Below are 24,347 nucleotides of genomic sequence, written 5' to 3'. Positions count from 1 at the left end.
TCAGTCAACCATATTTTTCACAATCAACATCTAAGCAGCTTTGCTATTTGCCAAAAAGAGGGGTAGACTGTCCTTAACAGTAAGATGAAAATGAGACATAATGAGAAATAAATGGACCACAAATGCACTCAATTTCCCACCTCTGCTGAAAAGGAGAGGGCAGCAGGCAGGCTATGAGAGGAAATTTTCTAGGACTTTATTTCAGTAAGACTGACCCAGACAGAAGATAACGGGCACCACAGCATATTATATGTTAAAAATTCCTGCCCTTGTTTATAGGAAAACAGCTCCAGAAACTGCAACCTAAGTTACTACTTTCAGAAAGCCTCAAACGGTATAAGGGGGTAGGGAACCATCTCACTGCTGAGCGCAAAACAGACCTTCAAACACATTTGGTGGGCTTCACGTTAACATATAGCTGAGTGCCACTCAGTGGTAACATGAAAAACATCAGGCTGCCATGGGTTGCCAAAATGATCCGATATTGTGCATTAATCTGTGAGGCCATAGATTCACTTCCTTAACTAAATAAAAGAGGGGACACCTGTTTCTGACAATGGCAGTAAAAAAGTAATTTCATTGACCTTTGCATTTGAGAGGAAAAAAAGACCCAGAAGACTAAATATAACGCAAATATTACTACCTTAAGAAGTCCTTAATATGATAAGTGGACACATCCTATTCCTGAAGGCAATGAATCAACTTAAGTACCAATTTTGATCACAACTCTACCAGAGGAAGTCCAACTTCTTAGATGGGCTTTAGGAAAGAAAGAATTTAGACAAGCTGCATTCCAGTTTAACCTGTCACAGAACCACAGAGTAGTTGAGGTTGGAAGGGACATCTGAAGCTCGTCCTGTCCAACCCTCTACTCAAGTCAGATAGCTTTCGAATATCTCCAAGGATGGAGACTCCACAACCTCCTTGGGCAACATGTGCCAGTGCTCAGTCATCCCCACGGTAATCAAGTGTTTCCTAATATTCAGAGGGAACCTGTTGTGGTTCAGTGTGAGCCCATTGCCTCTGGTCCTGTCACTGGGAACCACTGAAAAGAGCCTGTCTCCATCCTCTTGGCACTCTTCTTTCAGGTATTTATACACATTGACAAGATACCCCTGGGCCTTCTCTTCTCCAGGCTGAACAGTCCCAGCTCTCTCAGCCTTTCCTCATAGGAGAGGTGCCATAGTCCTTTCATCACCTTTGTGGCCCTTTGCTGGACTCTCTCCAGTATGTCCACATCTGTCATGTACCAGGGAGCCCAGAACTGGATACAGTACTCCAGGTGCAATCTGTGATGATGACATTTCTGTTCATGCCATGATAATGTTACAGTAATGTCCTCTGGTCTGTGAAAATCACTTTTTTAATTCCATGTTGAAGGACACATTTTTATGTATGTATTCCATTTCCGCTTTGCTTGGGAAGGGCATTATTATAAGCACAAAGATGAAGGGGAAATGGATTGTCTTTCATCCACTACACCAAGAATGACCTGCTTTTAAAAGCATCTTTGTATAAAGTGATTGATGCACAGTCATGTTCCAACAAAGGTACTTTCCCCAATACTTAACAACATAATCTGTATAATCATTAAAGACAAATATATAAATGCAAACCAGTTCAGATTTATAAATAAAACAAAGATGTGAACCCATTATGTTTTCAGATCGTCTTTTACGTCCAGAAAACAGCTGTAAACAAAGCAACTATGAGACCAGACTTCATGGTTTTCTTCTCTACATGGAAAACCAGGTACCATGAAATTTACAGGAAAGCTAACCCCAAACACCACCCTGAGCAATACAGAACAGATTTAAACAAACCTTTTCCTCTTGGAGCTGCTACAAATTCCTTTTCCTTCTAATAAAGCTCAGTCGAAAATTGAACATAAGGAAATACATTTTGGTAGCCTAAAACCTTTTCTAGCTGTTTAATCATAAAATGGTATAATATAAAGTATGTATCACGGTTCAAAGAATTCTTTTGAAAATTTATGGTCTGCTTAGTTTATCATGATTACCGATCTACTGAAAATAATCATAAGGACTACAAATCTGTTCCAATGGGTACATCCTTCTCCAAAATCCTTGAAAAAACCATCAATAAAATACCATAAATTTGGGAAATTATTCACCTGTAAAACATGTTAATCATTAATGGTTCTAAGTAAGCATGAATATTATAATGGAAAAGTCCTCTATGTCTCCAACTAGAGAACTAAGGAGGAGTTATTCTTAAACACTACTAGTGCAAAACCCCCAAGTTCTGGCCTGGAAAACAGCTGCAAACAAAAGCTGGATTTAGACCTTGTTAAACTGAAGAAAAAGTTCAGTATCAGTATATTTATTTTTCTTCAACTCATGAGGACAAGCCAGGAGATATTAAGTTGTCACTTTTGCTTTAAATTCAATTCGGTATGTCTCAAATGGACACAAACTAAAATTATAGCTTCTTGTTGACTAACCACAAAACACAGCTTTTCTTTAGGCAACATTAAAGCATGTGGATTTAAATCCTCTCTTTCAGTGAACAAAAAATAAACAAAGTTGTGCATTCTGCTAGAACATTTTAAATACCAAATTTAAAGTATGATGAGTTGATAAAGATTCTGCTGTTTAACGACAAAAACACTGAGATGTTCTGATTAAACTTTTGCATACTATTTACCTCTGAACATCTGAAGAACGCTGTAATATAGAAATATTGCTATTACAATTCCTACTTACTGAAATCAATAGGAAGTTATATGAGCATAGATTTGTGAAAATGGAATGGAGAAAACCCCTATGCCTTCCCCTTAGAAAAAATACAACTTTTCCCATCTACTACATAGCTGGTTACTAATCAGCAGAAAGCCAATGGGAAAAGTGTATATAAAATAAAGAAGAATCCTCCTGCTCCATGGCACACGAGGTTTACCAAAGCAGCGCTCCTAAAATACCTTTGACTGGATGAGAATTTCTTTGGAACACATCCATGATAAGAGTTGATTTTCTTGGATGAAAACAATCTGTTTAAATAACAGTTTCTTGTGGCCAAGTGGAAGGTCAGGTCTTTGCACGAAATAGAACTGTGACTGCAGACTACAGATGCTACCGACACTGGAAACTTCTGATGTATTAAGGAATTTCAGGGACAACAGATGGACATGTTTGGATCTGCTGAGCATTTGTGCTTCCCACTGAACTGTTTATTGACTTCAGGGCTACACCAGAAGTCTAACAAAGCAAATAAATTTACAGGACTTCTCTCCTCTTTCTCAGAGGCAACAGGTGCTTTCACAGTTTCACTTCAGGTAGGGTTATGGAATGGAAGCCATAATGAAGATGTTACTCAACAGAAACAGTTGAAATAGCTTATTTCTGCTTTTGCCATTAACGTGTGCTTAGGGAAACATTTCCAAGTGCAAGTGCTTAATGACTAGGAGAAATGATTGCCTCTAACAAGTAATGCAGTGTGACATTAAAGTAGTTAAAAAAGTTAAATAACTCACCGATTCTTTTCTGCTCATAGTTTTGCTTTGGGAACGGGAACGGGAGATCGTACTGAAAAAGGAATCCTTTTTTGATGCAGACAAAGGTGGAGATCCTGTAAATTCACGTCCTCCAGACAAGCTCTCTATGCTTGGAGATGAACTGATGTTTTTTGAACTTTGGCCTGTAAAGCAAGTATAAAGTAACAAAAGCATTAATCAACCAGCAGTTTATTTTCCCTGTAAATACTTCCTTGTCTTAATTGACATTCACTGAGATTCACAGATAGCTCAACACAGAATGAAATGTTGAAGTGTCAGCATGCACTGAGATTGAAGGACTATTTTGACATACATGGAACATAATTTTTGTATGAGCAAAAAATACAAAATCTTAGTGTATATATAGATATATACACAAACACACACTATCTAGTGTATATATATATATGCCAAACAATATATATACACATGTAAATACCATCTCAGTATATATACCCTATTATATCCATAGACTGAGGACCTTCTCTTCCCTATGCAGCATAATGAGCAGAAGTACCATCCCATAATAAAGAAAACATCTGATGTCTGCAAAGGAAATCCGTTTTCTCTCAAGAAATAACCTAAAAAACTTGGCAAAGAAAGCTAAGAACAAGAACGTCAGATTCCAAGAACGGGTTGGGCATTGAACATCTACATGACAATATCCGGAGTTATAACAGGAAAAAAGTTCAAGAAAGAATGTAATTTCTCATGCTTCAAATCTTAAGGCCATCTCCACCTAACAGACATTTCGATGAAGTCTACTCAGTAGTGACATACTGTCATTCCATGCAGCTTTTCAAAAGAATCTAGTGTTGTCCACTGCCATAGTGAAGACATCTGGGTAGATGCCTGCACTGTTTCACCACGACACTGTAGGGAGTTAGGCAGTCTTTGATAAGGACCATTTCTTCCAGTTGAGCCCACAAAGTGTTTTGAAATATTCAACTTAAAATTTTATTTTGGTTAGCTCCAGAAGAAAAAAACCCCAATTAATATGTCAGTTTCCATTAACTTGCACTAAGGACAGAAGCTAGTTTTAAAAACCCTTTCTATTATGTGCATGAGGAAGTCAATCCAGAATGAGCCAATGCAATTCTAGAATTTTCCATTCTGAAAAAAAGTAAAATAGCACTAAAGCTCTAGAATTCTTCCCTTTTCTTGTTTTGTCAGCTATTCTGATGAGTCTGTTTATCTTCTCCCTTTTTGCTTTCTTTTGGTTTTGGTGTGCTTTTCATGCTACCATCTCTAGCATCGAGAATGATGGCATGTAGACTGCTTCCCACTTTCTCCTTCATTCTCTCCTTCCTGATTTTTGCTGTTCTCTCCCATGACCCTCCTACATTTCATGTCCTGCTTCTCATACTCCTGTGGATCTTCCTCTGTCTGTCTCCTTTTCTTCAGATCCCTCCACCTCGTCGTTTCTGCTTCTGTGACTTCCTCATTCCAACTTTTCCCTTTACATGTTCTTTCCTTCCCACCAACTTCATTCAACTGCATTTTTCTGTTTCTTCCCAGCCCTTCTCTAGTCACTTATCACCTACCACTTTATCTGAACAGCTTCCTTAAAGTGCAGGAGACGGAGGCTGTAAGATCTCACTTAACTGTTGCCTTCACATTTTATAGAGAAATGGGATACGCATTAATTACATGAACATGAAATTCCAATTCTGTAAATAATTCTAGAAATAGAAAAGGAGAAAACAGTGCATGGCAAACAGCAGAAATAATTCACTCACAAGAAAGTTTTAGAAGATTTCTAATTTTAGGATAAAATCATGTCACTTGGCAACACCATTATCCTTACAGTTGCCTTTATGTAAGAAGGAGACTTTTCATGCATTTCATAGAAGCAACTTACAATGGAAGTGTGGTTTTACAGTAGGTAAAACTTAAAAATAGTTTTGGAACAGATGAAATTACGTATTTTAGCATTAAAGCATTTATAAAAAAAATTCATACAGCTAAGCCAGAGCAGCAAATATAAATGCTAAACATAAAAAAATCTATTTGGTGGACAGAGTAAAGTTCTATGAAAAAATATTTTATTTTGTATAAGTCAAACTAAATGGGCTTTTTCCCATCCTAATAATAAGAAGATATCTTGCATATATGATCAAAGTTACAAAACCAAACAAAAATGTTAAACAAGGAACAATGTATGTTTTTCACATATTCCTCCACTGCATGGCCTGTACTTAACTCACTCCACCTCCAAATAAAGAGATTAAGTGGTAAAATTTCATAGATAACATTGAGAGAGGGACATTTAAAATATGTTGGGGAGCCCATGCCCATGAAATAATACAGCTTGGTAAAGTGATGTAAAAAGGATTCGTAAAGATTTTTTTTTCCATAATCTGTCTTTCAGCTTGAAGGAAAAAAAAGTCTAAAATATAATAGGAAATTGAAAAGACAGAGAACTATCCTTACGGCCACCAGTTTGCTTACTAAATAGCCACGCTTCAAAAGATGGATCACATTTTAGAGGAATGGAATAGGCAACTGCTTGCATAACCAGACAAGAGAAGAAATACATTTAGCTGGGATTCTGAGGACAGATCAACACAACTGTCCTAAAAGGGAACACCAAGAGCTTTGACTAATCTGGTTCTTATCAACTATCAAATATAATGAAGATGAAAATATATAACCAATACAAGATGTAAAGAAACTAAGATATAGATGCAGTAAACCAGAAATGATAAAAATACTATTTCTGTATACTTTATACCCTAGTAAGAAAAAAGTTTAGGATACACCCGATCCTTCTGCATGAATAAGCAAATCTGAGAAAATTATCATCAGGAAACGCTAAATTTTTACTCTGACTTCAACCCTGTGAACAGCACTGTGACATGGATTATTCGGGGACGTGATTAAGAAAAGAGCAAGACCGAGAGAATAGCACTTATGAATAATTACAATATGTTGCAAGTCATAAAGCAGAGTTCTTGGATTGTAATAGGTTTTTCCAATTTCCAGAGGAGTCATCATTTTTACAACTGTAAATAAGAAAGCTGAAAGACAAGCCACACCAATCATACTTGTTTTCCCTAATGTAACAAAAAAGTCACCAATAATTTTTCCAACACAGAATTTCTTCTTCCTAACAAAGAAGTTTAGCAGGGCCTGCTGTGACAGGACAAGGGGCAATGACTTTAAACTAAAAGAGGGTAGATTTAGACTAGATGAAATGAAGAAATTTTTTACAATGAGGGTGGTGAAACACTGGAACAGGTTGCCAGAGAGGTGGGAGATGCTCCATTCCTGGAAAAATTCAAGGTCAGGATGGGGTTCTGAGTAGCCTGATCTAGTTGAAGATGTCCCTCATTGCAGGGTGGGGTTGGACTAGGTGACCTTTAGAGGTCCTTTCCAACCCAAACTCTTCAATGATACTATGATTCTAAGTTTAGTGAAGCTGTTGCAAGAACATTTAACTGAAGTCACCATTATGCTTTAGATGTCTTTCAGGTGTATTATGTGTGCACTGATGGTTTGTTTGAGTGGCCAGTCCGGTGCAAACCACGACAACTGAGAGAGTTTCTAATTTTCTAATTCCTCAAAAAAAAAAAAAGCAAAAACCCCCCAACCAACCAGAACTCTTACCCTCCGTGTACAATAAAAATGTATAAAGTGATGCAATCAACTACAGTTAATAGCTAAACAAACTCATCTCCTTCTTCTTTAGCAGCTTAATCGGCAACCTGAGAACATCACTGAATCAAAACTTTCATTTTCCTCTGCTCATTCTATCAATCTCAGATAAATACATTATGCCTCCTTAAAAGAAGATTAGAGAAAACTAATCTCTTGACTATCTAAGCGTGTACCAGAAGGTCCTAAAGCCTATACGGAACAGGCTGAAGAAACCACTAGCACAGAAATCAAATCAATGTTTATGAGGCACACAGAAGAAATAGCTAAGGATCCCTGACGTAAGCAGTACTCAGAATGCATTACTGCGTGGGATGTCTCAAAAAAATATATATGTGTGCACCCTAAAATGCACAAATAGTTCACAATACCGGTGCACAGGATTTCATGCATCCCCTTCTGCTGGCTTCAAACGGCTCATGACTTGCCTGTTGCTAACGATACTGGGGCTGAGCCCAGGGTGACAAATGCTCTGCCTCAAAACCATTTGGAAAACACACGGATGTGGCAGCGGGAAAAGGGACTGAACTGTTGGTATTGCTGACAGGGCAGAGGGTGGAGACATGAAACGTCTTGAAGGAGGAAAGTTTAATTGTAATGTGGTCTATAATAGGGATTTGTAATTAAGTAAAAGATGACGATGAGAGGAGTGGAGAATTATGGTAAAAGAAAAGCAAACTGCAGGTCTGACTAACTTTGATTTAAGTTATAGGGGAGATAATAATGAACTTTTGAGGCCTCTACTAAAATATAGGAAAAGTCAGAGAAGACATGCATAAAAGGCATACAAAAATGATGGCTCGCTCCTACAGAGGAAAAGAATAGCTTTCATAGTTATAAGGAGAGCAAGGACAGAGACACCAAGAAGAACAGAAGTACGGCATGATCTATAATTCAAAACCATTCAGATCTGCTCATATATTACTCTGTATTTGCCATAGTCAGGATGTAGAGTATTAAAATTTGCAAAAAGAATGATACGAGTTTTATAAAACTTTTAAACTTCAGATAAATTAGTTTCCCTTTTTCTTCTACACTGAAACTGGAACAAAGACTTCCAGCACTTTTAAAATTTATTCAAACCATCTCATCACAGAAATCCCTATGCTTATTATTTCAGGCTGAGGCAGGTAAGCTCCTCTTTAGCCAAGCACATTAAATCAGATGTTCAGCTCAAAATCACAGCATTATGGAAGGGTTACAGTTGGAAGGGACCTTAAAAGATCATCAAATTCCAACCCCCCTGCCATGGGCAGGGACACCTCCCACCAGACCAGGTTGCTCCAAGCCCCATCCAGCCTGGTCTTGAACACCTCCAGGGATGGGGCAGCCACAACTTCTCTGGGCAACCTGTTCCAGTGTCTCACCACCCTCACAGTAAATACCTGCCTCAAACATGACAACAGGGAAGTAACGCAGCTGAAAGAGATGCTGATGGTCCAACTGCCCCACATGACAAAATGTGAAATGGACTACAGAGTGTGAGGTAAATAGACATTTTTAATGAAGACGGACGCTGGCACACAGTGAAGACAGCTGAAGGGCCCCACACAGCACACTCAGGGAGCGATGAAGTGAATCTGCTTTTTTTTTTTTCTCTCTACACAACAGTGCCACTCGGTGGATGGACAATGGCAGTGAATGGAAGACGCCAGGCATGGAAAAACCCGCGGGGGTGATCCTGGAGGCAGGTGCAGTACCTGGGAGGGCCGGGGGATGCTGCACAGGGCCCGGCAGCCCCCCATCGCCGCCCGCCTCGCCTGGGGACAAACAACAGCGTTAGGAGGATTCCCCAACAAATGCAATCCACTGACGGAAAAAACTGCCACTTTGGGATTTTTTTTTCCATGGAACACACACGATATCGTAAGAGAGCAGCGTAAGAGGAGGTGAAAAGAAACGGGGAGTCTTAATAATCAGTTCATCATACACCGCATTCAGACACGTGCAAAAAAGCAGTGTTTCTAAGAGATCTTAACTAAACATCAAAATCTTAACTAAAACAATCAAAGCCGTTTCTTTCTAGTACTTTATACTTACACTGCTAGTTTGGGAGCATCACATTCTCTCAAAAAAAATTCATAATTAGCTAAGAACATGCATATTTTTTAAAAAAAGAAAAAAGCGCATTTGTTAATCAGTGACTTATTACGTTAATTCTTATTCAGTTCTTCTATCAAGAAGGAAAACTTCTTTTTCCTTCTGATAAAGTGTACTCATTTTCTAGGCATAGTTCATAAATAATTCTAAATATGGAGATCATTTCTTTAGGGCATATTCGGTGACTGTGGAAATTCTGTTCGTGTTACAACAAATACCACAGAAGTATAAACTCATAAAACCAAACAGCAGTCTGGAAACTTTAAATAGCTGATCACAGTTTTGGCAGAACTTTGTCTTCAAACTGGTCCTCTAATATGTCCTTGTGATAAAGTAGCATTCAAATCAAAGCCTTTTGGGTTTCAGTGTGAAAAGACCTAGAAGAAAATCTGTACCTGGCACTATCAGGGAAGAAGTGAAAGAGAAATGTTTTTTTTCTGGCAACACACTGCCATTTGGTAATCAAAGAGTATCCGGGTTCTGAACACTGAAGAATCCAGTGGAATGCAAAGGGCAACAATTCTCCTTTTTTTTCAGACTTATTATCAATATTTTTGTCTTTCAAGACAATGAACTGACAGTCCAATGAACTCAAGATTTGAATTTAACCTATGTGTCCATGAATTCCCTCGTTGTGTGGGATCAAGAGAATATTTTAATCCCTTTTCTATTAGCAGGCCACCTTGCATAAGTAATCAGTAATGATACCCAACCTTCTTGTGTGCTGAGGACAGGCTGAATGGGATTAATATATTATTAGGAGGGACTGAATTTCCAATTAGGTGTCTGGATAATTTGTTCAACTGTGATTTGTGATGTTGAAGACTCATCTGGAATTAGAGGCTTGCAATTATGGTTAGGTTTTTGTTGGTGGTGTTTTGTTTTTTTTTTTTTAAATATTAGTCCACTGCTCTTCTGTTTACATTATCCAAATTATATGATTTTTCCATTGACATTACCTAAATAATATGATTTTTTTTTTCTTAAAGAAATTCAGCAAGCACCAAAACTTCGGAGTGAGAAGTAATTACTATTGATTATGTAAATCAACCATCCCTCATCTAGAGCACAGCACAAGCTACCCCTGGAGGAGGCAGCACGAACGACACCCGTCACTGCTGCTCATTTCTGAGTGGTAACTGCCTAAGCAGAGCTCTTAAAGCTGGGATAGGATCATTTTGCCAGCCCTGCAAGGACTTTTTAACACTTAATAAAAAGTAGGTCAGGCAATTAATTTAATATCTTTAAATTTATAACCTTCTATATATTAATTTTAATCACCAGCAATACTCAAGCATTCAAAATCTGAAAGGACTAAGATGTGAGAAAAATGGGTGACTGCCTTTACTGATTTGATGCCTACCAAATTTACAGCACTTCAGTCTGTTACACTGTCCAACCTCAGCTGGACATCTGTGAGCGTTAGATCAATTGGAACTGCAAATATCTATCCATTTATATTCTAAATCTGTGTCTCTGCCTACATTACCTAAATCACCAAGCTCCAGGACGTTGAGGGGAGCTGAAAACACAGTGAAGAACAGGAACAGAAGACAATTAGTGACAGCTAGTCAGTAACTTGGGAGGCTTATAGTTACAGACCACACTTTTAGATACTCAAAAGCCAGAGCAGAATCCAGAGTTTGAAAAAAAAAAAAAAAAAAGCAGTGCAGAAGGTAAAAAGCTCCTTAAAAACTTCAGCACAAACAGAAGGAGTGGCATGAGAGCTTCTCAGGGTGTGAGTATCTCCTTAATCCTAATGCCTGGGACAGAAGTATCCGCAACTTCTCACAGCTGCTGGGAGTGCCCTCATTCACTGGAGATGCCATACAGCACTTCTTGAGGTGGTGATACTGCCCTTCTGCACAGAAGCTGATAATTTATTCTCACTTTTAAGGCGTGATGGAGATGGTGCAGCGTTGTTTAACAAAGGTATCTGCATCATGCTTCAAAAGGGTCTTTTTGGCCTGTATCCACCACAGTGGCATTGCAAATAGGGAATTTTATTTTTTTTTTTTTTTTGCTAAGCTAGTCCTACATTTAAACTTACTTCAGAGAGAATTCACTGCGCAGCCTCTGAGAGACTTTGTATTTCCATTGCCTTTTGGGCTTCTCTTTAAAAATATTAATTACAGCACTTGTAAACATAGTCTGCTGCCGTCATTCACAACTTTTATCCAGCTACAGGCAATATAGCGGTAACTGTACAGGTCTGGAACAACAAGCATGGCACTAATATGAAAACCAAAACTGACTGTCACTTCAACCATTTAAAAATACAGTATATTTACATTTTGTTGCCTTTAAATTACTTCTGCAAGTGTTGTATTAAACATGGATAGGCAGAATAGGGTGAGAGGAGCTGCAGGCACAGGAGTGTTGCAGCATGTTTTATTTCCTCTTACCATGAAAATTCTTTGTGCCCTACATCGTTAATTTGCTTCATTTCTTAATACTTTACCCCATCTCCATATTCCTGTTGATACAGAAATACGTGCATAGTTTGTACCCGACTACGACCAAACATAAATACAACTTTTTATTCTGATTCTTTTACTTCCACTGTAATGAACACGATTTGCATCAAGGATTTACTGCATTTCAGTTTCATGTTTTCAGTGTCAGGTACTGTAAAACCCTTGCTGGAGCAATTTCTAGATTGTTCTATGATTTTGAGAGAAGCTGCCTATCTGGATTTTGCCAAGCAGCTGCACCAGCCCTCACAGAAGTGCCTGCATCTCTCTGCTTCAGCAGGATGGTGGTACCTTTCAATTCTGCTCCCTCAGTGTCTGCTGGGGATGGGATGCATCACAAAAGGACTAACTTTGGACCATACGGATGCCACAGGAAAGAACACCAACTTCAGCTACAAAGTGCTATTTCTCTTCTCTTACACTTTCAAGTCTGGTGAAAAATACGATTCAATCCTACCTAATAGTTCAGGGCAATCAGCACCAGCCCTCAAGCTTATAACCACTATTCAGGATGAGTTTCTAGAAGCAGAAGATGCCATAGCACTCTGCATGCTCCTTGCAAAGAACACACTGCTGTAGGCTGTCTGGAGATGAAAAGCAGTAACACACCTGGCAGAGTATAGGAAACAACCACCAAAGCTGAGTTGTGACTGTTGTTTGAATAAACTGTCCTTGAGAAATATAAAAACAAGGCTCAAGAAAAAAAAAGCAGTATTTACTAAACGCAGAAAGTGCAGAGGCCCATCACAAATTATTAAATGGCAAATACGTGCCATTGTTCAAGTAACTTCTCAAATAAGCTTCACGCATTCCAAAGGGAATAAGATCTCATTTATTAAGAATTACTCTGTAATTGATCTAACTTCCTTCACTCGTATTTAGCTAATATTGTTATGCGTGGGATTTGTGCCAATAGACTGAAAAAAAACTATATGAAATTAGTCTTACAGTTAAAAATATGTTGCATTTAAAAGACTGAAAAATTAATTGGCTAATGTTTATGGTAATGATGTAGTTTGTTGGTATGTCTGATGTAATTTTCTGGTTAATACTTTTTTAACGGCTCAAAACTTCCTATATTATTTGCACATTCTTAAGATAACATCTAATTCTGTATTATGTAGCAAACCTGCCATTGTGCTTAGCATAGACGTCCTGCTTTACAAAATCCTGTTTTTTCTGTGTTCTCCAAATAGGTACCCGTGGATATAAAATCAATAGAAAGACTTTCTTCACTTCCGAAGGTGCAGGGAAAAGATTCCCTCTGTGGTGGCACTGCCCCAGGTTCCACCTTTACCTTTTCCCAGCTGAACTGGCATGCTCTCCGACTTCATCATCCTCTGCTGCTGTGCCTGCTGGTGCTGCTGGTGCTGGTGGGGGGTTTCCACCGTGCTTCTGATGGGCATGGCAGGGGGAGGGAAGCTGCTCCCGCCGGCAGGAGCACCCACAGCCCCTCCTGAAGCCATGGCCGGAGCAATGAGCTTTCGCCCAAAATTCAGTAAGCTGTTGGAGACCTTGTTGATGTTCAGGGGGGCAGCCTTAGCACTGGCGCTGAAAAAAAAAAAGAGGAGAAATCATCACATCCTTGCCAACAGTTTGGACAGACACAGCAATGCATGCTTTGTTCTTCAAAAAGGAGGGGAAAAAACCCCAAGGTTTGAATGTTACAAAGAGGGGGTTTTCCTACAGTTGCACTGGAATATACACAGGAACCACCGGGACTGCCACGTGGTACAAGTTTTTCCCAGCCAGTAAAGGACAATTTTTTTTGGTCCTTTCTTCCTGAAAAATGCAGACTAACCCCAAACAGAACAAGTTTGCATCAATTTTCTTAATTTGCATTTTAAAATGAAAATAGGGCAGGAAGCAAGCCAGGCTCTAAAGCATTGAAAACTTCATAAAACTGACTTTTTGCACTTCAGTTTCAAAGATTTCTTTAGTATTACTTCTGCTAGATTAAATTCTCTTAAATGTTTAAAATAGCTCAAACCCAAACATTTTTTTCAACAGGCAAAACTAACACTAAACTGTATTTTTAGGTTGGCAGAGCTACACGTCTCTTGCTTTTACTTCACCTTCTGTCCAGCCCAGCCATTTCAAGCCAAGCACTTTTTAACGGGAATCCTCATTTCAAAAGTGATTTTGGCTGAAAAATGGCTTCAGGATATAACACATATATTGGATCATGATCCTTATCATTGTTACTTTTTATTTTAAACTACAGTGGCTATTTAATTCACTTCAGTTATATGCAACATTAAGAATGAGGAAATTGTCAGATCATTTAATCTGTCTAAAATAAAGAGGCAAAGAAGCTTCTAATTCCCAGTAGAAGTGTTCACATAACCCAGGGATCAGCACAGCCATTCTTACTTGTTCATGCAATATTTTCCTGTTTTATATAATTAATGCTTGAAATAACCTTCACAGAAATATATCACAATCCCAGAGACCTTTCCACTCCCGAGGTTTTATTCTACTGATCTGTACTTCGGTGATAAAAATAGCCGTCTTTAAAAAATTTGAAGAAATGCACGCAATTAAAAACAATACAATCATTGTACTGGGTAAAAAATAGTTTTGCAATGTTTTGGGGAAGTTTAACTAAAAATAAATTACAAATGAATTCATATGGGTGACTTGTAACTTGTGCTGGCACCTGGAAAAGTAATTTTAATTTTGCTTCTCATGTAATTTCCCTATTTGTCTCCAGATACGTTTTTTTTAGAATTCACAATATAAACACCCGCACACATATAGAACATATCCAGAAAATAACAACAGCTGAGTTGTTTAGACTCAGAATAGATACAGTTAAAATGAGAGAAAGCAGAAGAAAGTATGCGAGCCTGCACACTCCCGAGATATAGCCCCAAGCTGTATGGGGCCCTGCTGCTATATACTGGTGATGAAGAAAGACAGCACATAGCATTTTTTTAGGAGGAACAGCAGTGCAGAGACTGGGACAAAGTGCTGCTTCCCAGTTTATGGAAGCTGGAAAGGAATGATGGCTGAATAACGATTACAGGATGTTTCTGTCTCTCCCCATTTTATTGATTGCTGCTGGTACTACAAAAAGTCTTTCTGTAGCCACCTGAGAATGACTGACAAAGTCACCACAAATAAAGCACCTTTAGAACTATAAAATATACTTGCAGGAGTCTCAAATGGTTTCAAGAGCAAACTGAATAGGTCCTAATGATTTTAAAGAGGACATGCTAAATGTTTATCACTATTAAATTTTACTTGGCTACTACCTAGCACATTTGGTTATTAATCAGTTCCCCAAGGTATTGCAGAGGCACTTAAGAGGAAAAAAAAAGGATTTTTTTCTGTTCCATCACATATATGTGGCATCAAGACGAGCTCGCACAGGGCCTTTTGTTTAATGTGTTCTCAATTCCAGGAACAAAACAAATATTGTAGTGTTGAAGGTGGAAGAAAGAAATGCCAAATGCTGGCTTCACAGATATCAATCAGTTATCAACAGTTTGCAATGGATCTAATTACATCACTGATTTTGGAAGTCATATCAGTAATAACTTGGTTGAGATTCAGAATCCAAACTCTAGTATATTGGGCATATTTTGTCCCTCAGTATCCCGAAACTAATGACCAAAGCTGGGGTGCTATAGATCACTCACCCACTTGAAACGCCACCTTAGAAAGAAGTTAATGGCTTGCTCATTGAGTCCTATGTTTGTGTTGTTGCCAGGTCTGGAGCCTTGACAATCAGTAAAAAACCCCTTGACTTTGCACAGAAAATGATATTTACGGGAAATGAATCTTTTCCTCTGACAGGCTACCCAAGCAACAAAGCCACTGGACGCTGTGAGCTGTCATTGGAATCGTGATGGTCCACCGATGCAGGAGACAAAGCTTATACAGAGCCTTGCTTCTTTTTTTTCAGCTATCTTTTGCTTAATAAAAAGCATCAGTTTTCCTTCTATACCACTTAATTTGCTGCTTTGACATATATATAAACCAGGAGAAGGTAGTTTATTTGCATTTTGAGATGGCTGGAAAGAGACTTTTTGAGAAACAGGACTTTACAAGAACAATAAACACCAAAAATCTCTAAGCCATGATGTGCAAAATATGATTTTAAAAAATGCTTTCAACAATAATGTGCAATAATGTTTTATGATTATTTCAGAACTAGAAAGGGTATTTATCACAGATCCTAATACCTATGTGTGATTTGGCTCTGCTGTGAACTGACACTGCTAATGATCAGCTCAGAACACACACGTACACATACATGAAAAATAAATAATGATGCTATATAAACTTCTTGTAAAGAGGTGGTCTTAATGAAAGTATTCTGAAGTAAAATTTATTGTGTAATTTCTCTGAATAACAGCTTCAGAAAATGAACAATAGCGAGGTGCTACATCTCTGGAGGAGGTACGTTAAAATTGAGCTGAAGTTCAGGAAAATAAGAACAATGTATCTATTTCTTACCATTTAAATGTCTGATATATTAATGCGAAGGATGATTACAGCCATTAAACACGGATCAATGTCTACATTTTAGCCATCTAAATGTACCAGACATGCACAACAATTACAAGAAAAATGCTGATTGATTATGTTGTTGAGTTATCAGCAGATGCATTTAAAAGTAAGGCATCAGTTTAAAAATACGAATATCAAGGAGATGTGAATTCCATCTATGAAGCAAACAATTTTGTTTCATCACAATAAGCATCATTGACCTTGACTGTGAATGGTATATTTTTAAACTAGCAGTAGGAAGATGATTCAATCTCTGCAGTTTTCTGCTAAGATGACAATGTTTTGTTTTAAGCAAGCCTTCTGCAAAGGCATTTCTGTCTTCAGTAAGTGGCCATTATGAGAGATGAGAGACAAATATGTGAATATGATGGATTAAGAAGTTTTATATGTGATAAAATAAGCAATAAATATTAGAGATTTGCCAAGAGACTTTAAATATATCATTGAGCCTGTGTAATTAAAGATGAAAAAGACCTGGTAGCTAATCTAATCCATCTCTTTGCTCGCTGCAGAAACATTTCCTAATGTTACATCTTCCAGTTCTCACTTTAGTCCAATCTTAAACAGGTTTTGCACATATGACTTACTCTAAATGTTCCCATGTTGAGATAAATTTATTCCAGTTATTCCTCTATCTGAACTGTTCTAAACAATTTCTCCTCTTCTTTGATGTGTATCCTGTATATATGTGTGCAAGGAATTTATATTCCTACATAAATATAATAGATATTTGTTTCCTTAGAATTTAGGTTTCCAACAGGTGTTATTCTTGTTTGGGCTTAAGACAATGCAACAGAACGCTGTAATTTTTCACACCCTTCCCCAACTTAAAAGCCTTGCTTTAAAAAAAAAAAAAAAAAGGAAAAAAGATGCTTTTGCAGTCACTTTACTCAGCTTTAATTTCTGCCTCTTTCTCTTATTTTAAGAACTTTTTAATCCACTCCATTTAAATTTTAGCTAGCTTTTAACAAGACATTGTGTCTTGTGCTGGCTTGTCCTGCGGCCACCACCCACCAGCCATGGGCACCCAGGTTGTGGCCACCCAGCCAGGGCATGGGCACCTCTACACTCCTGACCACCAGAGGAAATGGCCTTGGCAAGGAATTTAAGCAGTATCAATACAAACCCTTTCTAAAACAAGGGAGGAATGTTGCAAAAAAAGTTTAGTAAAAAATACTTCAAACTGGATTTACATAAATTTAACTCACACAGTTTCTGGTACATGGATACTCCAGATTGCGATTAGATGCGCTATCGGAAGTAGTTCAGCTACAGAACTCACATTGGCAATGGTTTACCCCCTGCTTTTAGTACACACGTCATTGCATACAAATGTCCTTAGCCTTAAAAAAATGCCAGTGAGCTGACTGCAACACTATCTGTAAAACTTTTCGTGTTTTCGTATCATTTTTCATGTAATAATAAGCAAGGTAAAGATTCAAAATAAATGTCATGAAATAAACACGTGTGCTTCTATTACTGCTTATTTAATTCCTGTTTGGCATAAAAGTGACTTCTGAAACATATTGTTTATGTAAGGTCTTATTTCAGTGAATACATGTTCAGAAATAGCTTACCGGGTTTTGTTCATCAAGTCTGCCCCACGTGCTTTGTAATAATCTAAATTTTGTTGGAATTGATGAGTCACCGGTCTTGGATTTCTCTAAAAAATAAATAAAAAAAGAACCTTATTGGACTTTTCAAAGAGTTTTAAAGCAGAGACAAGAAGCATGCTCATTAATGATTAGAAATGTAAAGAATGATTTCTTTTCCCAGGATCTTGGTTTCCCAAGGCAGTAATGCCAGTTACATAGAAGTGAAGTCTTAAAATACTTGAAATAGTAGCAATTGTTACCAGTAAGTCCACTCCATGCTCACAGAAACTAGAGATCTTCCACACAGCAACAGGGCTGTTGCCTGTAGTGGTAACATTTCTAACTAAATCCATAATTCCTGGAAAAGTTCAGATACTGATATTTCTTCCTTCAGCTCCGGTACAGAATTTTACCACCTCCAAGCTGAAGTGATATGTTTTTAAAGAAAATGGTAAGAGTAAGGAGAAGCTACAGCCAACATTTGGAACTGAACGCGTCGCCAGCAGTGACTCCGTCAAGCAAAGAATGAAATTGCGGGAGACAACCCGACCGTGCCACTAGATGGCGCGCGGAGCCTTTCTTCTCTCCAAATTTCACCCTACTCAAAACGAAGAAAGAACTGTTCTCCTGTAATAAAATGTATATAATTAATATTGAAGCCAGAAGCCACTTGTTAGCCTCCACCTCTCCCACAATGAAACTACTCCACTGAAGCACACTGCCTCCAGCAGTTCTGAAATCTTTCTTTTTGGACCTAATAATCCACTGAACGTTGATTGAGCGTAGACCACAGTATATGCATAAAGTACCTTGATCAAACGAATGCGTCCTGAAGGACATTATTTGTACAGGAAACTACATAGTTTTAAGTAAAAGAAATTGCATATAGATGAAATCAAAACAACAGGTACACAGCAGCCCCTTTATATATGTATATATAAAAATTAGAAAAGAAATGGCTTAAAGTAAATAATTTCTAGTATAAGACAAAAAAATTGGCAAATTTCTATATAACAATCAGATACATCGTATAAAACAGATCTAAATACTTTCCAAGTATTTGTTTTAAAGGTTTATGCATTCATAGGCTGTTGCCTTATATTCTGATCTGCCTTCTTAAGTCCTGCTAGGAGTAAATAGTTTTAATGAACTATGTAATGACCTTTCTGAAACAATCGTTCACAGGTGAGAGCACATTATATTTCTGACAGAGTCAGTCTTCAGCTTTTTCAGTTTCACATGTTGTATTTTTGTCCTCCATATTTCATTATAGACTGCAGATTCATAGTCCTACCCTCTCAATTTCCATATAATTGCAGATAGCCCTCCTTCCTTGGAAGCCTTATTTTTGGAGGAGGATATAGGAGTTGCATTTTAAAGACCAAAATATTGCATGTGCACAAAAGAATAGAAGAAGTGGTAGACAGCAAAGGCCAGGATGATTTGTGGGGTCAAATATAAGGCTGGGAAATCCCAGACAGTTTCCTGCAGTTGGACTTAATCTTGTATGAAATGTCTCATTTTCTTTCTTTGAAAACACATTAAACATTTTAAGAATATATCCTGTTTGCAATGTTCATTAACAAATGAAACAACTAAAAGCTACTACACAAGCATTAAAAAAAATCCTCATCTGTCCTACCACCTACATTGTAATGGCCACTCTACATTTTTCTTCTCCAGTTATAAAAACAATATTTGCATAACTCTACCCATTCATATGGCTTGTAAGTCAGTCCTCATCAACTGACAGCAATAACAATGAATCAGCTTTAGTTACTATTGCTCTAGTTTGGTAATTCAATGCATTTCTATGATAATCAAATCCAAACTGACGTGATGAGGGTAACTGATGGTTCTGCGACTACTACGCGAGTAATCAGTGGAACTTTTCTCCCGTGAATTAAATAACTTTTTTCTTTACATGTCTTGATGACCATTTCAACAAGGTGGAAGAGTAAGAGACAGTTAAAATAATGGACACTTCTAAGTCATAAGACAGCCCTTTGAAAAATTCACTTTATCAGATGCTAAGCCAGTTCTGCAATTCGTTTCAAATAGCTCAGTATATATTTTAAACTTAGCAAAAACATTGAAATTTCTTTTTCCACCACTCAATCAATAATAAAAAAAAAGATTATTACACATTCCTTCTGAATAAAAAAAAAAAAAGAGGAAAAGATCATGTGGAACAGCATCTTGAAACATATTTATGCAGAAATGACAAGCAATTCAAGACACGAAAGGCTGATCTACTATCTAAGCACTTAAAGCCATTAATAGGAATAATGATCTAACTCGAACGTATGAATGAGGCTCAAGCATTACTTTCACAGGGGCCTATTTAAATTCCTATGAGGTTTAAAGGTATCAAAGGAAGCAGCAGTTTAAAGTACTATTACATACAGTGAAAAAAAAGCCCTCCAAAAAATGCTGTTGAAAAAACAACATTAGAAATGCAAGACAGTAAACACCAAGGGTTACTGCTGCAACTCCTTTTGTAACACTACAGAGATATCCTTTTGGAAAATTTCATTATTTGAAAAAAACCCACACCAATAACCAACTTGACATATACGTTAGCAGACAAGTATCTGTTAAGTTTCAACACAGAAATTTTAAATACTTCTGAAAACTGAAATTCAGACAGCAAAAAATACTGTTTTATGAAGATTATCACATTTATGTCATTGTGATTGTCCTTTCAATTTTATATCCTTTTTATCCATTTCAGTAAGTTAAATATAAAAAGTGGAAAGGAAAACCTACATGATTATAATGTCTCTTCCTTATGAATTTTAAACTAAGTGTCTTCTGTAAGCATCCAATTTGAGCTATCCCTTATATTATATTTCATGTATTAGGACTGAAGACTACAAATTTATTTACAGCAAAACATAGCTCTGTTTAAAATATTCACAGTAACCACATTTCTTCCTACACAGTGCAATTTAGAATGATCTTATTTGTATTTTAATTACTTAAGCAAGTAAATTTTTTTCCTTTTCATTTTCAATTTATGTATTTTGACTAGTACCTCAGATAAAATCTTTTCATAAATGGATAATGTTAAAAGGACAGTGAAATCAACCCTTCAAATTAGGAGTTTGTTGAATGCCCCTAAGAAATTGTGTAAGGGCATTATACAAATTCTTCTAAAGAAAACGGGCAGAAAAGAGAGAAAAGCTGCCTGTGCAAATACTAGAAATCCTGCTTCCCCACACCCATTTTGTAGGAGCAGTCTGCTGGTTTTATAATTCTTCTAATCTTAATTTCTAGCTAGAATGAGCTTAATTTCAGCTGGTAGAAAACACCCAATTTATACTTCTAAAAGGACAATGTATGAAACTGAGATCTAGAAGCATACATAGAAATGGATGTGATTTTGGACTTTGCCTCTTCAAAATGTACTAGCCACAGCCCAAAGGGAAGAGATGCCTTAAAATGCTTCAGATATCTCTAGGTATTCCTGCCTCCGAGCCCTTCCTTTCCTAAAGGATGCCCCCCCAACCCCAATTTGCCTGCTGAAGTCCTCGCCCCCTCCTCCTGCTTCTGTTCCTCGCCACCACCAGACTGACTCACTCCAATTCCCACGACTGGCAGTAGGTTCTCGGGGACTTTCTGTTTGGCTTTATTCTCCCCCGGGGACGTGGGGCCGAGTTAATTTGTACTCACACCTGCTCTTTCCCTAAGCAGGGGGCCGAGGCCATGGTCAGAATCACACCGAACGCAGCAGAGAGTCCCTAAAATTGCATAAACTGCCAAAGAGCGATTCTCACCATATGCTCAAATTCCCTAGTATAACCCTTTTCCTCCCCGGCCTCCAGAGACACACCACATCACGGTACACACACAGTGGATATGATTTAGCAAAGCACGTTTGTGCGTGACAGAAGTCACAGGCAGACTGGGAAAACCAGGTTACTGCTGCAAACTGACGTTTCACCCTTTGAATACACGTTATTTGTAAAAGTTTACATGCAGGTGCAAGCGGAGGAATCTTTACAACACTTTTTTTTTCTTCTTTGTTGAGGTATTTCCTCCCCACACTTTAGTATTATGAAGAGAAAAAAACCCAACCCATCAAATACAACCTCGTGGAAAATCTGAAGGTTCAGAATAAGAGACAACAATAAAAAAAGATTTTCAATATGTCTGATGAAAAATGAGACTTATTTTAGCGAACATGCTATTGCCTCAATGCCAAGGGAAAAGCACTCGTCATTAGAGAAATGAATTGCTCAGCTGTTTATAAGCAAAAAGCTCTGGGGGAATTTCTCAAGGCCCAAACCACAAAGCATTGCAGGGTTACACAAACATATGTTGCAGGTGTTTTAGGGTAGACAGGTGGGAAAACCTCAGCTACTGAAAAATACTCCACTTAATAGATTGTATCTGAAATGAGATAACCTAAATGCAACAGAGAAAAACCAAACAAAACAGCAGCAGTGAATTATACGTACGTGCAGCAATAGTCTTACCAAAATAATCATCTCACTAGTGCCAAACGGGATTTTTTAGAACTAGTTTTTTTTCCAATATATTAAACAAATGCTGGCAAACATAAATCTTTTTTTTTCTAAACTAATAATATTTTAAGCCTAAACCAAAGAACAGACTGAACTAAACTAATATAAAAGAAGAGGATAATGAGGCAGTGTTGTTCTTTTTATTTAAACAGATATTTTTAAGGAGCAAGTTTGCTCCTTTTTAACCTCTTCAGTTGAGGACAGGGAAAGACTGGATTTTTTCATAATTTTGTTTTTTTGTATTAAAAGTCTTTTTCCCCCCTTTCATTTGTTTCTAATGAAAGTGGGAGGAGCATATGACCCTATATTCAGTAATGACTGGAAGGTCAGCAAAGGTTTACCTTTTCCTTCCAGATCACCTATGCTTCGCTTCTTTCTTCAAAAAGATGATACAAACACAGCAAAAATGTGGACTGGGATCAGAGCCGAAGTATAGCAGCTGAGATGTGGGTAAGTTTGTTCAGTTTGGTGGCAGTTCTTCTATTAGGTGCTAATAATTAATATGAAGTGCACACTAATGATTACCTAATACCCTCGTTTCACGGAGAATTTCACCTTTCCTGCTTTTATTCTTTTGACAGGTATCCAAGCATTTGTCTCCACTCTATGACTAGACTTACACAGTACAAACAATTGCTCAACATTACATAAACATACCACAATATTTTGTACCCTAAATAACCAACCCACCCCAAACTCTAGAGCCCCCAAAGCAAACGCCATTCTCCAAACAAAACTTTCCTTTCACCTTCTAATTTTCCTCCTCCCTAGTTAACTACCTTCTTCTGTAGAACAAGCAACCTGCTGGAGCACAAAAAGTATTCCATCCACCAACGAACCGCTGAGTAAAATCCTTATTAAAAAATAAAAAAAAAGAATTGCGAGACATTAGAGGACATAATGTGCTATTGCCAATTCTGAAGTGGTTCAAGGCCAATAGCAAAATATTATCCAAAACATAGGTTGATAGTCTATATCTATCAAGCCTATGTATGTATGAAAGCAGCACAACATGAAGAGTATCCTGCACAGAACTAATAAAGAACTTCCTTTAATCACAGGAGTCAGGAGATCCGTGCACTAATACTGGTGTTGGCAAAGGAACAACATAATCCTCAAAGTGGGAATAATGCTTCCTGTTTACATTTTTCAGAAAGATGTTGTGGGTCTCAATCGCGGAGCTCATTATTTACAATGCAATAACAGCATGAAGAATTATCATATTTAATTGTTTCTAGAGAAAATTAGGGAGTACTTCTTTTTTAACAAAACAACAAAAATTCCCAGAAAGAACTGAAAAGGAAAGAAAATTCAATTAATTGGGTCAAAGCAGGAAGAAACCCCTGAACTCCGATCAAGCTGAAATAAACTATCTCCAGTTTTGTTATGTGACAACCCACCATTCCCCTGGCAACTAGAAATTTCAGATACCAGGAAGATATTTTAAATACTGTGCGTTTGGTCTGTTTTTAACTTTATACACACATGCCTTCTCTCACATGGGCATTCTATGACAAGAGATGAAGAACTGAAAAAAATGACAAGTGAGATTTAAAAATGCTTCAGTGACTTGACTGAAAGAAATTTCTAGTTTTGGCTATATTGGCTGGTATATTTTGGCTTCTTCTCTTAACCAATTGGAAAGCCTTTTATTTTATTTTTTGATTTATAGTTTTACAGCTTATTGAATTTTAACAAGTAGATCAAATCCTACCAAATCAGCTTTTATCGATATTCCAGATAAAAAGACTCCGACCTGCCAACGGTCAAGTTCATAACCTGTGTAAAATCCCCATCTTGCATCAACGGAATAGCTTAAGTACCTTTTAAATCTGCCTCTTAATTTAGTTGCTTATTTTTCAGCTGAACCCTTGGTTTTAAGAAGTAAATTAACTAAATAGCAAGGTATAAATCTGACAGTGTTCAGTCCTACCCTGTGACAGATTTATGCTCTGGCATC

At 37.5% G+C, this 24,347-nt stretch overlaps 1 protein-coding gene across 4 annotated transcripts in view; it reads right to left on the bottom strand.

Annotated features, from left to right (window-relative positions):
* Positions 1-24,347, bottom strand: part of TBC1D5 (TBC1 domain family member 5) — a 278,265-nt gene that overhangs the window by 38,682 nt on the left and 215,236 nt on the right. For 2 of the 4 annotated variants that reach the window (XM_014937837.1, XM_014937838.1), the window contains exons 16-19: positions 17,841-17,926; positions 13,043-13,296; positions 8,872-8,931; positions 3,494-3,657 (exon numbers count right to left, since the gene is read on the bottom strand). In XM_014937837.1, coding sequence (XP_014793323.1) covers positions 3,494-3,657; positions 8,872-8,931; positions 13,043-13,296; positions 17,841-17,926 — 564 coding nt within the window. The remainder of the gene's footprint in view (positions 1-3,493; positions 3,658-8,871; positions 8,932-13,042; positions 13,297-17,840; positions 17,927-24,347) is intronic. The other 2 variants (XM_014937839.1, XM_014937840.1) reach the window with 1 other exon arrangement.

This window comes from Calidris pugnax, unplaced genomic scaffold (assembly GCF_001431845.1).
Source record: "Calidris pugnax isolate Ruff unplaced genomic scaffold, ASM143184v1 scaffold11, whole genome shotgun sequence".
Taxonomy (NCBI): Eukaryota; Metazoa; Chordata; class Aves; order Charadriiformes; family Scolopacidae; genus Calidris; species Calidris pugnax.
Note: the sequence above shows the minus strand (reverse complement) of the source record. Positions and strands in the feature narration are given on the sequence as shown.